Source organism: Procambarus clarkii, chromosome 1 (assembly GCF_040958095.1).
Source record: "Procambarus clarkii isolate CNS0578487 chromosome 1, FALCON_Pclarkii_2.0, whole genome shotgun sequence".
NCBI classification, from domain to species: Eukaryota; Metazoa; Arthropoda; class Malacostraca; order Decapoda; family Cambaridae; genus Procambarus; species Procambarus clarkii.
In genome coordinates, this window is record NC_091150.1 from 24,826,486 (window position 1) to 24,840,977 (window position 14,492).

General features: G+C 44.9%; 1 protein-coding gene across 1 annotated transcript in view; it reads left to right on the plus strand.

Moving 5' to 3' along the window:
* Positions 1-13,939, plus strand: part of LOC123760404 (putative mediator of RNA polymerase II transcription subunit 15) — a 35,430-nt gene extending 21,491 nt beyond the window's left edge. Inside the window, exon 9 of the mRNA XM_069323452.1 lies at positions 13,828-13,939. Coding sequence (XP_069179553.1) covers positions 13,828-13,835 — 8 coding nt within the window. The 3' untranslated portion in view covers positions 13,836-13,939. The remainder of the gene's footprint in view (positions 1-13,827) is intronic.
* Positions 13,940-14,492: the final 553 nt, after the last annotated feature.

The window sequence follows — 14,492 nt, forward strand, 5'->3', positions numbered from 1 at the left end:
AATGTTTGACGCTAGTTACAAAATTATTAATGTTGTATACACATGTACACACACTCATACATATATATATATATATATATATATATATATATATATATATATATATATATATATATATATATATATATATATATATACGTATACATATATACATACACATACATATTTATTCACCTACACAAATACACACATCAATAATTTTTGTGTCACAGGTGATCAACAAGAGGCTCACAACAGTCACTATAAAAGGCACTTTGCATCTATAGTGAGTCACACAGTTACTAGTCTTGCTGCAAACCCACCCAACTGGGCGGCAGCTTTACAGTCATGTGCTCCACACCCACCCACACCCACCCAACTGGGCGGCAGTTTTACAGTCATGTGCATGCATTACCTACAGTAAGCAAATTTTGGATTCTTCGCTAAGATTTCGGGCAGCATATCATTATGAATGAAGTACTTACACATTTCATTATGCAACTTTAATAAAGTTGTCCTTCAGCCTTTTGTAGTGTTCAGCTACCCTTATCTTCTGTATGTTCCTCACATTACCAGTATACACAAACATTGACATGTAGGGATAGAGACTCTCAGGTAAGTTAGTAATTTAAATGCACAGTAGCAGTCCTAGGCGTTCAATCCCCGATCGCCGTCCAAGTGGTTTGGCACCATTCCTCCCCATCCCATCCCAAATCCTTATCCTGATCCCTTCCCAGTGTTAAATAGTTGTAATATATATATATATATATATATATATATATATATATATATATATATATATATATATATATATATATATATATATATATATATATTTATATATATATAATTATACCAGTATAATCTAATAATATATACTGGTCTAATAAAATAATTAGACCAGTTAATACTCTCACTCGTTCTGTTAGGATATGTTAGCTTGATAAAACTGACTGTTCATTGTTGAGAAATGTGTTAACAAACAATATATCTGACGTTATCAAGACTGTAGCTTGCTTAGCAAAAGGAACTTTTGGTGTCCAATAGCTGTTGCACACAAGAGGCAACAGCTTCTAGCTCTACAAGCGGCAATATAAAATAGAGAATAGGCGATTGTTTTCACTCATAGTGTAATAAACCCACGGACCCACCCACCCGCTGAAGCCGTAAATACCAAGACATTACTTCCGTTTAAAATTAAGCCGGAATAATCCTCAGGTATGTGGAGGATGAGGGAGGCCTTTGATCAACCGCCGACGGGGCCACCAGCCCTCAGCCAAATTCTTGTGAAACACGTATGTGTGTGTATTAAATATTTTAATTTATTATTTCCAAGATTTAGCTGTTAGCTCTTGGACCCCGCCTTTCTAAGCGTCGGTTGTCTAATGTACCGACTCTCGGCCTCTTTTCCTCCATCATATCTGTAGCGAGTAGATTATCCCAATAATATACTCGCTCCAAATATAGTGTTAATATTCCTGTCAACCTTTGGAGATGAATGAGGTGAGGCGTTGCCCGGGCAACACGGTGAGGTGTTGCCCGAGCAATATAAGCAGCAAGAATAGCAAACATTAACTAGTCTACTTTCAAGTGTGGTCTAGAGCAGACACTTGCGAGAGGGGACTGGTCAAGTCGTATACTGCAATTTCGGATACCGGGCTAGAAACAACTTCGTTCACTGAGAAGTTTGTACATACAAACCATTCCGTTCGTATATGCGCTGGTTTGTGTTCGCTGTTGTTATCATCTGAATAAATACATGGCATTTGTTCATATAATTAGCGCTTCCATTATTAGAATTATTTATCCATTATTAGAACAAGGTGCAAACCATACCCCCTTACAGTTGAAATCTATTTATATACAAGAAGGTACATTGGGTTGCGAGAGTACATAACATATATTAAGAGGTACATTGTAGCAAGATTTGAGATTAAAGGATTTAAGACTAACACGTTTAGAAACAAGGCGCCCCCGAAGGAGGCTATTATTTGTTATGCACCCCATACTCAACCAGTAAGTAGTGGAGCAAAACATAGATTACATAGTCATAAAGTCTTAATCAGACCAATTCAATTCTATTTCTTTCTTTATTATGCACCCCATACCTATCCCGTGGGCGGTGGTGTAAAGGATTACAGAGGCACATAATCGGTTCAGGAACTGAACCCTCTAGTTCGTTTAGCTAAGCAAATAACAATTTGTGACGCTAGTTACAAAATTATTAATATTATATATATACATGTACACTCTCATACATACATGTACATATATATATATATATATATACGTATACATATATACATGCACATACATATCTAATCACCTACACAAATACACACATCAATAATCTTTGTGTCACAAGTGATCAATAAGAGGCTCACAACAGTCACTATACAAGGCACTTTACATCTATGGTGAGTCACACAGTTACTAGTCTTGCTGCACACCCACCCAACTGGGCGGCAGCGCTTTACAGTCATTTGCTCCACACCCATCCAACTGGGCGGCAGCTTTACAGTTATGTGCAGCATTACCTACAGTAAGCAAATTTTGGATACTTCGCTAAGATTTCGAGCAGCACATCATTATGAATGAAGTACTTACACATTTCTTGGACACTATTGATGGTGTTATCCCTAAATTCCGCGATTTTTTCACATTCCATTATATAATGGCGCAAAGTAAGCGAATAGTTCTGCTGACAGAGTTTACATTTAGTCAAATCTACATCAGCAGATGTTACAAACTCCCAGAGGTGGTAATATCTAGCCTAGCAGTGGTAATATCTAGAAGTCTGCTAACATTATTGGATGACCCATAGACGTGCGGTTCTTCCTGCATAATAGAATGATGATAGATGGAGTAACTGGTGTGAATTTCACTTTGCTTCAAGTCTCCGAAATTTAGCTGATGTTCCTGGGATATTGCTGCCCTCAGGCTGCTCAAAGGCAGTCCAAAGTACAGGCCAAGAAAGGGCCCGGGTACAGGCCCAGAAGGGGCCCGGGTACAGGCCCAGAAAGGGCCCGGGTACAGGCCCAGAAGGGGCCCGGGTACAGGCCCAGAAGGGGCCCGGGTACAGGCCCAGAAGGGGCCCGGGTACAGGCCCAGAAGGGGCCCGGGTACAGGCCCAGAAGGGGCCCGGGTACAGGCCCAGAAGGGGCCCGGGTACAGGCCCAGAAGGGGCCCGGGTACAGGCCCAGAAGGGGCCCGGGTACAGGCCCAGAAGGGGCCCGGGTACAGGCCCAGAAGGGGCCCGGGTACAGGCCCAGAAAGGGCCCGGGTACAGGCCCAGAAAGGGCCTGGGTACAGGCCCAGAATGGGCCCGGGTACAGGCCCAGAATGGGCCCGGGTACAGGCCCAGAATGGGCCCGGGTACAGACCCAGAAAGGGCCCGGGTACAGGCCCAGAAAGGGCCCGGGTACAGGCCCAGAAAGGGCCCGGGTACAGGCCCAGGTACAGGCCCAGAAAGGGCCCGGGTACAGGCCCAGAAAGGGCCCGGGTACAGGCCCAGAAAGGGCCCGGGTACAGGCCCGGAAAGGGCCCGGGTACAGGCCCGGAAAGGGCCCGGGTACAGGCCCGGGTACAGGCCCAGAAAGGGCCCGGGTACAGGCCCAGAAAGGGCCCGGGTACAGGCCCAGAAAGGGCCCGGGTACAGGCCCAGAAAGGGCCCGGGTACAGGCCCAGAAAGGGCCCGGGTACAGGCCCAGAAAGGGCCCGGGTACAGGCCCAGAAAGGGCCCGGGTACAGGCCAAGAAAGGGCCCGGGTACCTTTCGGGGCCTGAGGTTATCTTGAGATGATTTCGGGTCTTTAGTGTCCCTGCGGCCCGGTCCTCGACCAGGCCTCCACCCCCAGGAAGCAGCCCGTGACAGCTGACTAACACCCAGGTACCTATTTACTGCTAGGTAACAGGGACATAGGGTGAAAGAAACACTGCCCATTGTTTCTCGCCGGCGCCCGGGATCGAACCCGGGACCACAGGATCACAGTCCAGCGTGCTGTCCGCTCGGCGACCTTGTATATAAATAAATAGATTTCAACTGTAAGGGGGTGTTACGGCCCTCTCGGGATGCAACGGGGTCCTTACTCTGATGTTGTTAGAGGAAGATATAATGTATCCGTTCCCAAGCCAGTAGAGGCTATCAAGGGATGAGATCCGTGACGCAAGTAACTTAAAGGGAGTAGGGAAAGAAAGCTAAGAACTTAATATAATATAATGTCCGTCACCAATAAATAATATATAAAACGGTTACACAAGGGGGGGGGGGTATTAACACTATACAAGGGGATTAATCCACAAATTAGTCTCCTTCTGAAGACTCTTGAGCCAGAAGCTAGGTGCTGAGTCCGCGGTGCTTTCTTCGTGGCCTCACGACGTGTCCTCTGAGAATGCCGAGCCTACCCGGGCCACAGGTCAGCCAAAACACAGGTCCACTGGGGGCACCGTCGTGGAGGCCGTCAACCACACGTCCAGCTGGTCTGCTGGCAGGTACTGAGCCACCAAGGCTGGTACGGCCACTCCACGAACGATATAAGGGGAACGCCCTAAACAGGAGCCTCGTGTGACAACCCAAGTCACTCTCCTGTCTTCAGTACCCCAGTGGATGATCGTCTCCAACAGTCGGTCCCGGGTAAATCCTTTCACTGCCACTCTACTGGCAGGCTAACACACCACAGTGTTCTTCCGGGGGGGACGACGTCACAACAGCTGCAGCAAACTTCACAGTATGGAGACTGGCTGCCTCGGGTAGACTGACTCAACCTTCAACACAGCGGTCCCAGGTCGACTCTGTAAACAGGCACGTCATCAATGACTGGGACACACTAAAACACCTTACTTACGGGCTCTGGCACAAACACCTGACGTATCCAGTCCATAGATGGCGCTGTCGTCGGAGCACCACCTCACCAGAGGTCAGGAGCGGCGGTGTTGAGCGCTGAACCAGACTGGAAACTGGTCCTCGAGGCCAGTACACGCTGTCCTCACCAGGTGTCGTCGTCCGTTTGGCGGGGGTTTCGGGAGCTGACCCACAGATGGCGTGTTTGTCACTGCTCCAGGCTCGGACGCTGGATCCGGGTTCGTAACACCTCCCCACCAAAAAGAATTTGGTTTGGGGTTCTATAAAAAGAAACACAAACCAAATTAGTACGACGACACAACTCCAAATGGACACACATGCATTATAATCTGGAATGGTGAGGCTGTCTCGTCCACAGAACTGTCCTACTGGGCAATTCCGGCACAACGGGAACTTGAAGATTGAAGGCGATGTCCTGTCTGGCGTAATCTTCCACGTCTTCCACGTCTCCATTGCGATGGCAAGCAGGGGCATCATCTCACATTTCTCCAGGAAGGATCGGTGTAGACACGATCTGGGGCGACTCGACACTTCCCTGCGTCGTGGCACCGATGATGGCTGATCCCAGACGGTATTTCTAGTACCGGTCCGGTGGTCCTTCAGGGAGACGGGCACCTGGAATACAGGGGTCTGATAATTCAGAGTGATAGCGACAGCGGGTAAAACAGTACTTACAGCATACTCTACTAGGTCCACACCTAGTCCCAACGGGGCTGTTCGTACGTCGCAGATGGCATTCGCTCTGCCACCGTCAGGTCGACCAACGTTCCACATAACGCTGCATTGAGGCTCAGCAGTCACGCGGGGGGTGTCAACCTGTCGGAAACAGTCACTCATATTATCATTTCGCGTACCTCCTGTATCAACCATCACCTTCCAGGTCCCTTCTTCAACTGCAACACCTGCAGTACAAATCGCTAATCCCTGGGACCTCTTCACGATGTTCATGGGAGCCATCATTCGTCGGGTCGTCCACCGGTCCTCACTGAGAGCACAAACGAGAACACATACGAGAATCAAACAAAATACCGATAGGAAACATTTGGTAAGCCGAGGGATAAGTTTCCCGAGCTTGTCATGTCCATAGCCGGCAACATCCACACGCCTGGCTTGGACCGAAGAGGGCACTAGACCTTTTGAACACACCGCACCTACCTCTGACGTCTGGGGAATCTCTGGCTGGTTCACTACACGCTGTAACTTGCCATACCGCAAGCACACATCCGCCTTCGCTCCAGACTCGTTGGTATCCGTGGGTGTCTGCACACAAGGCCTCTCTTCTAGCTCAGGTACTTCTGCCATCGTAACCTCATGTTCCTTGTCGAGAGAAGAATCAGGAGACACTGCTAGATAACTGTCGATCTGCGGGGGAGAGGACAAATTAGACATGTTCAAATCCGGGTCTGTCTTTACCTGGACATTACCATTGCCTGTTACCTCAGACCGTGCTGTTCCGGTAGACTCGTCCGCAACCTTGGGATGATTGGTGCTCCAATCGGTCACCAAGTCGTTGGCTAGTACCACATCAATCCCAGCCACAGGGAGGGTATCGACTACTGCCAACGCACATGTGCCGCTAAAATAAGGCGAGTCGAGATGTACTGGCACTAAGGGGGCGATGTACTGCGTCCTAGGAAACCCAACCAGGACAACCTCTGGTCTCCCAACCACACTTACTCCCTCGGGTAACGAGCTCTTCACGATCAGGGACTGGGCTGCTCCACTATCTCTGAGCACTACAACTGATCTACCAGTTTGATCACTCGATACATACCCGCCTGAAGTGTGAGGGGAAAACAATCTGGGTTCTTCCTGCGTCGTCGTCGACTGGCTTCCTGCTGGTGATGTTCCACAGCTCATCATCACCACCTCCCTACGTGCACTGCCACCTCTTCTGCCTCGGCACCTAGCAGCTATATGCCCTTTCTGCCCACAAGTCCAGCACACCATGTTCCTCCTCGGACTACGGTGTTTCGGACTACTAGGACTTGTTCGTCGAGGGCTACCTGGGGGAGTCTTCTTAGCACTCTGTGGGACGGGTCTTTCTTCTTCATCATGGGGTCTGTCGAACCGGCGCTGGTAATTCCTTGGGACGTACTTAGCAGATGGCCTACGAGTCAGGATGTACTCTTCAGCCATGGTGGCTGCTGCACTCAAGGTCTCTACCTGCTGTTCCTCTAAGTACGTCTTGAGGTCTCCAGACAAACAATCCTTGAAGTCCTCAAGCAGAATCAGCTGCTCGAGGTCTTCCTTGGTCTCCACCTTCCGAGAGGCACACCATTCTTGGAAAAGTCGCTCCTTGATCGTGGCGAACTCTGTGAAAGTGTGCTCTGAGGTCTTCTTCAGGTTTCTGAACTTTTGCCTATACACCTCAGGTACCAATTGGTACGCCATGAGCACAACCTTCTTCACCTTGTCATAATCGCTGGAGTCGTCAAGGGATAACGTAGAGTAGGCGATTTGGGCCTTCCCAGTCAAGACTGACTGTATCATGATGGCCCAATTCTCCCTTGGCCACTCCAAAGAGGCAGCGACTTTCTCGAAGGCTGCAAAGAATTTTGACACTTCCTTCTCATGGAATTTGGGGACCATTTTGATGTTGCGTACCGGATCGAAGCTACTGGTGTCCGTTGTTTGCCTCCGACCACCGCCTAATCGCAAAACTTCTAGTTCATGTTGTCTCTCTCTCTCCTCTTTGTCTCGTCGTTCTTGTCTGTCTCGTTCCTCTCTTTCTCGTTCTTCCCTCTCTCGTCTCTCTTCTCTTTCTCGCTCTTCTCTTTCTCATTTCTCTTTTTCTCGCTCTTCTCTTCTTTCTTCTCTTTCTAATTCTAAACGCCTCATCGCCAATTCTTTTTCTTTCATCTCCATTTCTTTATCTTTTAATTCTCGTTCCATTTCTAACTTCTTCCATTCAATTTCCCGATTAATTTCTAGGGCATGCATCTTGACTGTTAGGAAGCTGATATTAAGCTCACCTGCATCACTGTCAACGTCACTGCCCTTATCTTCCTTTTCCCTGGAAGCTATGTCTGCACTTTCCTTTGTACTAGGAGTCTCGCCTTCCTGTTTCTCTTCTGCCTTCAGGTGCCGGTGTACCTTGGACAAGATCTCCACACGGGAATCACTGGCACGGATCTTTATCTCCAGGTAGGCGCTCACTAGTACAAACTCTGGTTTACTCAGATATTTTAATCTGGCAAGACAATCTTCTCTGTTCAGAAAAGCCTGAACCTCGTCCAGATCATCGATGGTAGCTTTTTCTGCCATTGTCACAGATGGAACACTTAGCACTTAACACACTGCTTACAAGTTAGCACTTAACGCACCGAGCACTGTTCTACGCCAATATTGCACTTTATCGCACCAAACACTGCACTTGCCAATATTGTACGTAATCACTTCGGGTACCGCACTACCCAATATTGCACCGAGTCCAAGCGAACACTTCGCTCTACAATATTGCACTGAATCACTGAGCACCGCACTACTCAATATTGCACCGAATCACAGCGAACACTTCGCTCTACAATATTGCACTGAATCACTGAGCACCGCACAGGACGTATAACGTCACAATCGTCTCACACAGGGGGAATTATATACAGGGATTACGCCACTTCACCACCCCTGTCAAACATACTTAACAAGGGGACGGATCCCGCTGGGGATGCCAATTATGTTACGGCCCTCTCGGGACGCAACGGGGTCCTTACTCTGATGTTAGAGGAAGATATAATGTATCCGTTCCCAAGCCAGTAGAGGCTATCAAGGGATGAGATCCGTGACGCAAGTAACTTAAAGGGAGTAGGGAAAGAAAGCTAAGAACTTAATATAATATAATGTCCGTCACCAATAAATAATATATAAAACGGTTACACAAGGGGGGGGGGGTATCAACACTATACAAGGGGATTAATCCACAAATTAGTCTCCTTCTGAAGACTCTTGAGCCAGAAGCTAGGTGCTGAGTCCGCGGTGCTTTCTTCGTGGCCTCACGACGTGTCCTCTGAGAATGCCGAGCCTACCCGGGCCACAGGTCAGCCAAAACACAGGTCCACTGGGGGCACCGTCGTGGAGGCCGTCAACCACACGTCCAGCTGGTCTGCTGGCAGGTACTGAGCCACCAAGGCTGGTACGGCCACTCCACGAACGATATAAGGGGAACGCCCTAAACAGGAGCCTCGTGTGACAACCCAAGTCACTCTCCTGTCTTCAGTACCCCAGTGGATGATCGTCTCCAACAGTCGGTCCCGGGTAAATCCTTTCACTGCCACTCTACTGGCAGGCTAACACACCACAGTGTTCTTCCGGGGGGGACGACGTCACAACAGCTGCAGCAAACTTCACAGTATGGAGACTGGCTGCCTCGGGTAGACTGACTCAACCTTCAACACAGCGGTCCCAGGTCGACTCTGTAAACAGGCACGTCATCAATGACTGGGACACACTAAAACACCTTACTTACGGGCTCTGGCACAAACACCTGACGTATCCAGTCCATAGATGGCGCTGTCGTCGGAGCACCACCTCACCAGAGGTCAGGAGCGGCGGTGTTGAGCGCTGAACCAGACTGGAAACTGGTCCTCGAGGCCAGTACACGCTGTCCTCACCAGATTCAGATTCAGATTCAGATTCAGATGTTTATTCAGGTAAGGTATATACATACAAGTGATGTTACATTAATGGATTGATATATAGATAGAGCTAGTACATACAATGCCTAAAGCCACTATTACGCAATGCGTTTCGGGCAAGAAAAACATTAATATCTAGAACTTAATACTAATTGAGCATAAAGAATAAAAGATGTTGAGAACAAATACAAATAAAGATAAAAAAAAAGGGGGAACATGACTGAAAAAGCAGCACAAATACAATAGGTTGACAAACAGTGTTTATTAAAAAAAAAGAAAAAAAAAAAGAAAATAACAGACATGGGTTGACAATAGAGGAGTGAGGTAGATTACAGGGAATTTATTAGGTAGTGTTTAGTTTTTATCTTAAACTGGTTGAGAGAGGTACAGTCTTTAACATGGTTGGGAAGGTCATTCCACATTCTGGGCCCCTTGATTTGCAGAGCATTTCTAGTTTGATTAAGACGTACTCTAGGAATATCAAAACTGTATTTATTTCTGGTGTGGTGCTCATGGGTTCTGTTACAACCTTCTATGAAGCTTTTAAGATCAGGATTGGCATTATAGTTTAGCGTTTTATATATGTATAATACACATGAGAGAATGTGCAGTGACTTAATATCTAACATATTAAGAGATTTGAGTAGGGGTACCGAGTGATGTCTGGGGCCAGAGTTGGATATTGTTCTAATAGCGGCTTTGTGTTGGGTAATTAGAGGACGTAAGTGATTTTGGGTAGTAGAACCCCAAGCACAAATACCATAGTTGAGATAAGGATAGATAAGGGAGTAATAGAGAGTCACCAGAGCAGGGCGTGGTACATAATATCTGATCTTAGAAAGAATGCCCACAGTTTTTGAAACTTTTTTTGATATATTTAGAATGTGTCCCTGGAAATTCAGCTTGTGGTCAATGAGAATGCCAAGGAATTTGCCATCTAATTTGTTACAAATTTGGGTATTGTTTATTTTGAGATTTATAAGACTAGAGGATTTATTGCCAAACAGAATATAGAAGGTTTTGTCAATGTTAAGGGTGAGTTTGTTGGCAGTTAGCCAAAGATGGACTTTATTTAGCTCAGTATTTACTGTGGCATTTAGAGCAAGAGGGTCAGGACTGGAGTAAATGAAGGTTGTGTCGTCAGCAAATAGAATTGGTTTGAGGTGTTGGGAGGCATTTGGAAGGTCATTAATGTAGATGAGAAAGAGGAGAGGGCCAAGTATGCTGCCCTGAGGAACACCAATGTTGATGGGTAGGGTGGGAGAAATTGTATTATTCACAGAAACATATTGGAGCCTATCAGTAAGGTAGGACTCGAGGTATTGTAGGGAGTGTCCTCTGACTCCATAATGATGTAATTTAAGAAGAAGGTTTTGGTGGTTGACAGTATCAAAAGCTTTACGCAGGTCCACAAATAACCCAACAGGGAGCTCCTTTTTATCAAGAGCTGTATGAATCGAGTTAAGCATACTAATAAGTGCATCGTTAGTGCTTTTTTTGGGTCTGAAGCCATATTGGCAAGGGCTAAGTATATTGAGTTTGGCTAGATATGAGTAAAGCTGCTTGTATATAAGTTTTTCAAAAATTTTTGACAAGTTTGGCAGGATTGATATAGGTCTGTAGTTGTTAACATCTGTGGGGTCACCACATTTGTGGACAGGCGTTACTCTCGCTTTTTTTAGAATATCTGGAAAGGTTTGGAGTTCAAGTGACTTGTTGAAGAGCAAAGCAATAGCAGGGGCTAAAGATCTGGAGGCTTTTTTGTAAATTAAAGTTGGTATCTCCTCAAGGGCACCAGACTTGGTTTTAAGGGAAAGGATTATCTCGTTGACGTCAGTGGAGTTAATAGGCTTTAGGTACAGAGACTGAGGATAGTTACCTGTAAGATAGTCCTTAATGTCAGTACTGGAAGATGGAATATCATTTGCAAGGGATGAACCAATGGAAGAGAAGAACCTATTGAACTCAATAGCAGAATCAGAGGCTGAAAGCTGACCATCGTTATTAGACAGGAGAGTCGGTTTGTTATTTAAAGATTTCTTTGATCCCAATATTTGTGAAATTGTGTTCCAAGTTTGTTTAATGTTGCTCTTTATTTGAGTAAATTTATCTTCGTAGTAATTAGTTTTGGCTCGTCTAATTATCTTAGTTAGCAATAATGAGTAATTCTTTGAGAATTCTTTGGAGACAATTCCTAACCTATACTTCTTCTCAAGGTCGTGTTTTTTGTTAATGGATTTCAGTATTCCCTTTGTAAGCCAAGGATGTCGACACCAGGTGTCGTCGTCCGTTTGGCGGGGGTTTCGGGAGCTGACCCACAGATGGCGTGTTTGTAACAGGGGGGTATGGTTTGCACCTTGTTATTCTAATAATGGATAAATAATTCTAATAATGGAAGCGCTAATTATATGAACAAGTGCCATGTATTTATTCAGACGAGATCAACAGCGAACACAAACCACCCCATATACGAACGGAATGGTTTGTATGTACAAACTTCTCAGTGAACGAAGTTGTTTCTAGCCCGGCATCCGAAATTGCAGTTTACGACTTGACCAGTCCCCTAACCATCGGCCCAGTCGCAACAAGACCACCATGGCGGACAGAAGGCGACGGAGAAAACTTGACACAGGTGAAGATTCTGACGAGTCCGAGGATGAGCAGACAGGACCACGGAAGCCCCTTACTGTAAGTACAGTGCCGGCCAGGATAGATTATTATCCATCATGAGGGCGGGGTGATAGAGAGGGCTGAGGAGGCGATGTAGGCGGGGCCGGGGCCAGCACCCCATACACTTCTAATTTAAGACTGACGCATAACATGAGAATGTGTATAATATACGATGGTTTTTAGGCGTGTGTGTGGTGTAGACACTGTGCTGGGGTGTATGTGAGTCTAGGTAAACTGTGCAGCGTCTTAATGACATGTTATACAGCTGACAAGATGTTAGGCTCACTTTCTAACTCTTGACAGGTGTACTGGACGGGGACTGGTCAAGTCGTATACTGCAATTTCGGATACCGGGCTAGAAACAACTTCGTTCACTGAGAAGTTTGTACATACAAACCATTCCGTTCGTATATGCGCTGGTTTGTGTTCGCTGTTGTTCTCGTCTGAATAAATACATGGCACTTGTTCATATAATTAGCGCTTCCATTATTAGAATTATTTATCTATTATTAGAATAACAAGGTGCAAACCATACCCCCTTACAGTTGAAATCTATTTATTTATATACAAGAAGGTACATTGGGTTGCGAGAGTACATAACATATATTAAGAGGTACATTGTAGCAAGATTTGAGATTAAAGGATTTAAGACTAACACATTTAGAAACAAGGCGCCCCCGAAGGAGGCTATTATTTGTTATGCACCCCATACTCAACCAGTAAGTAGTGGAGCAAAACATAGATTACATGGTCATAAAGTCTCAATCAGACCAATTCAATTCAATGTCTTTCTTTATTATGCACCCCATACCCATCCCGTGGGCGGTGGTGTAAAGGATTACAGAGGCACGTAATCGGTTCAGGAACTGAACCCTCTAGTTCGTTTAGCTAAGCAAATAACAATTTGTGACGCTAGTTACAAAATTATTATTATATATACATGTACACACTCATACATACATGTACATATATATATATATATATATATATATATATATATATATATATATATATATATATATATATATATATATATATATATATATATATATATATATATATATATATATATATATATATATATATATATATACGTATACATACATATCTAATCACCTACACAAATACACACATCAATAATCTTTGTCACAAGTGATCAACAAGAGGCTCACAACAGTCACTATACAAGGCACTTTACATCTATGGTGAGTCACACAGTTACTAGTCTTGCTGCACACCCACCCAACTGGGCGGCAGCTTTAGACACAGCAGATCAGCAAACCAAGTGGTAAAAGTTATGAGGGTGTAAGCACCAGTTTTACCAGGCAGCAGGTGCTCAACTGATCATTAGAAAAAAAGGTGTCCGAGTAGTAATAACTTTGCCAGCATGCATTGTATAACATGATGTACTTAAGAGGAGGCAAACACATTGCAAGTTCTGGTGGGACTTTACCTTTATATAAATAACATTTACACTTTTAATAGTAATTTTACTATGTGGATGGGGATTATTAATTAATAACTCCATATAGATTTTGAATTGTCAGGTCTATTCCAAGCCATAACATTGTTGTGATGAGATTAGATTGACTTGTTTTGTATCTTTTTATTTTGTTAATGATTATCCTGAGAAGTGCATTACAGATCATGCCTCACAATGAGGAATTTTTTCTTGTCTTTCCAGGGAAGTGATGGAGGTGAGTGTGAAACTGCTAATGAGGAAGAGCTTGGGGAAGAGGAGGAGGAGGAAGAGGATGAGCTCATTATAATGCCAGATGGTCTTGTATTAGGGGAGGTGAGAAGCATTTGTATTTCTAAATTACTATTGATCAAAATATTGAAATAATTATATTGTAAATTAGGGTTTGGTGTCAAAAGTTTCACTATCTCCATGTTTTTTAGAATTGCAGTACAGTAATTATGTAGCATGCCAAGGGTTGTGCATTTACAGTGATATGTGATTACAGGACAACAAGCCATTAGATGACGATGAGGATCGGAAAAACCCTCAGTATATCCCCAAGAAAGGAACTTTTTATGAGCATGATGACCGGACCGCTGCCGAAGACGATGTAGAGAAACCGTGAGTGCTGTTTGTGTATTAGTACTGTAGTTTGAATTTATAGTGTGTTTTCTTTGAAATATACCTAATGGTGAATAAATCTTAATGTTTTTTACAATGATGGTGTTATCATCATGCTAGTATCCAAGTTAATGCATGCTTTTGTCAATCATCACATAAGTTGTGAAAGCTTTTGGTAACAATACATTACCAAAGTAAACATTCTTTGAATTGTATGAGTTTACACACACACACACCTTTGCCGGTGGCTGTATGGATAGCACCCT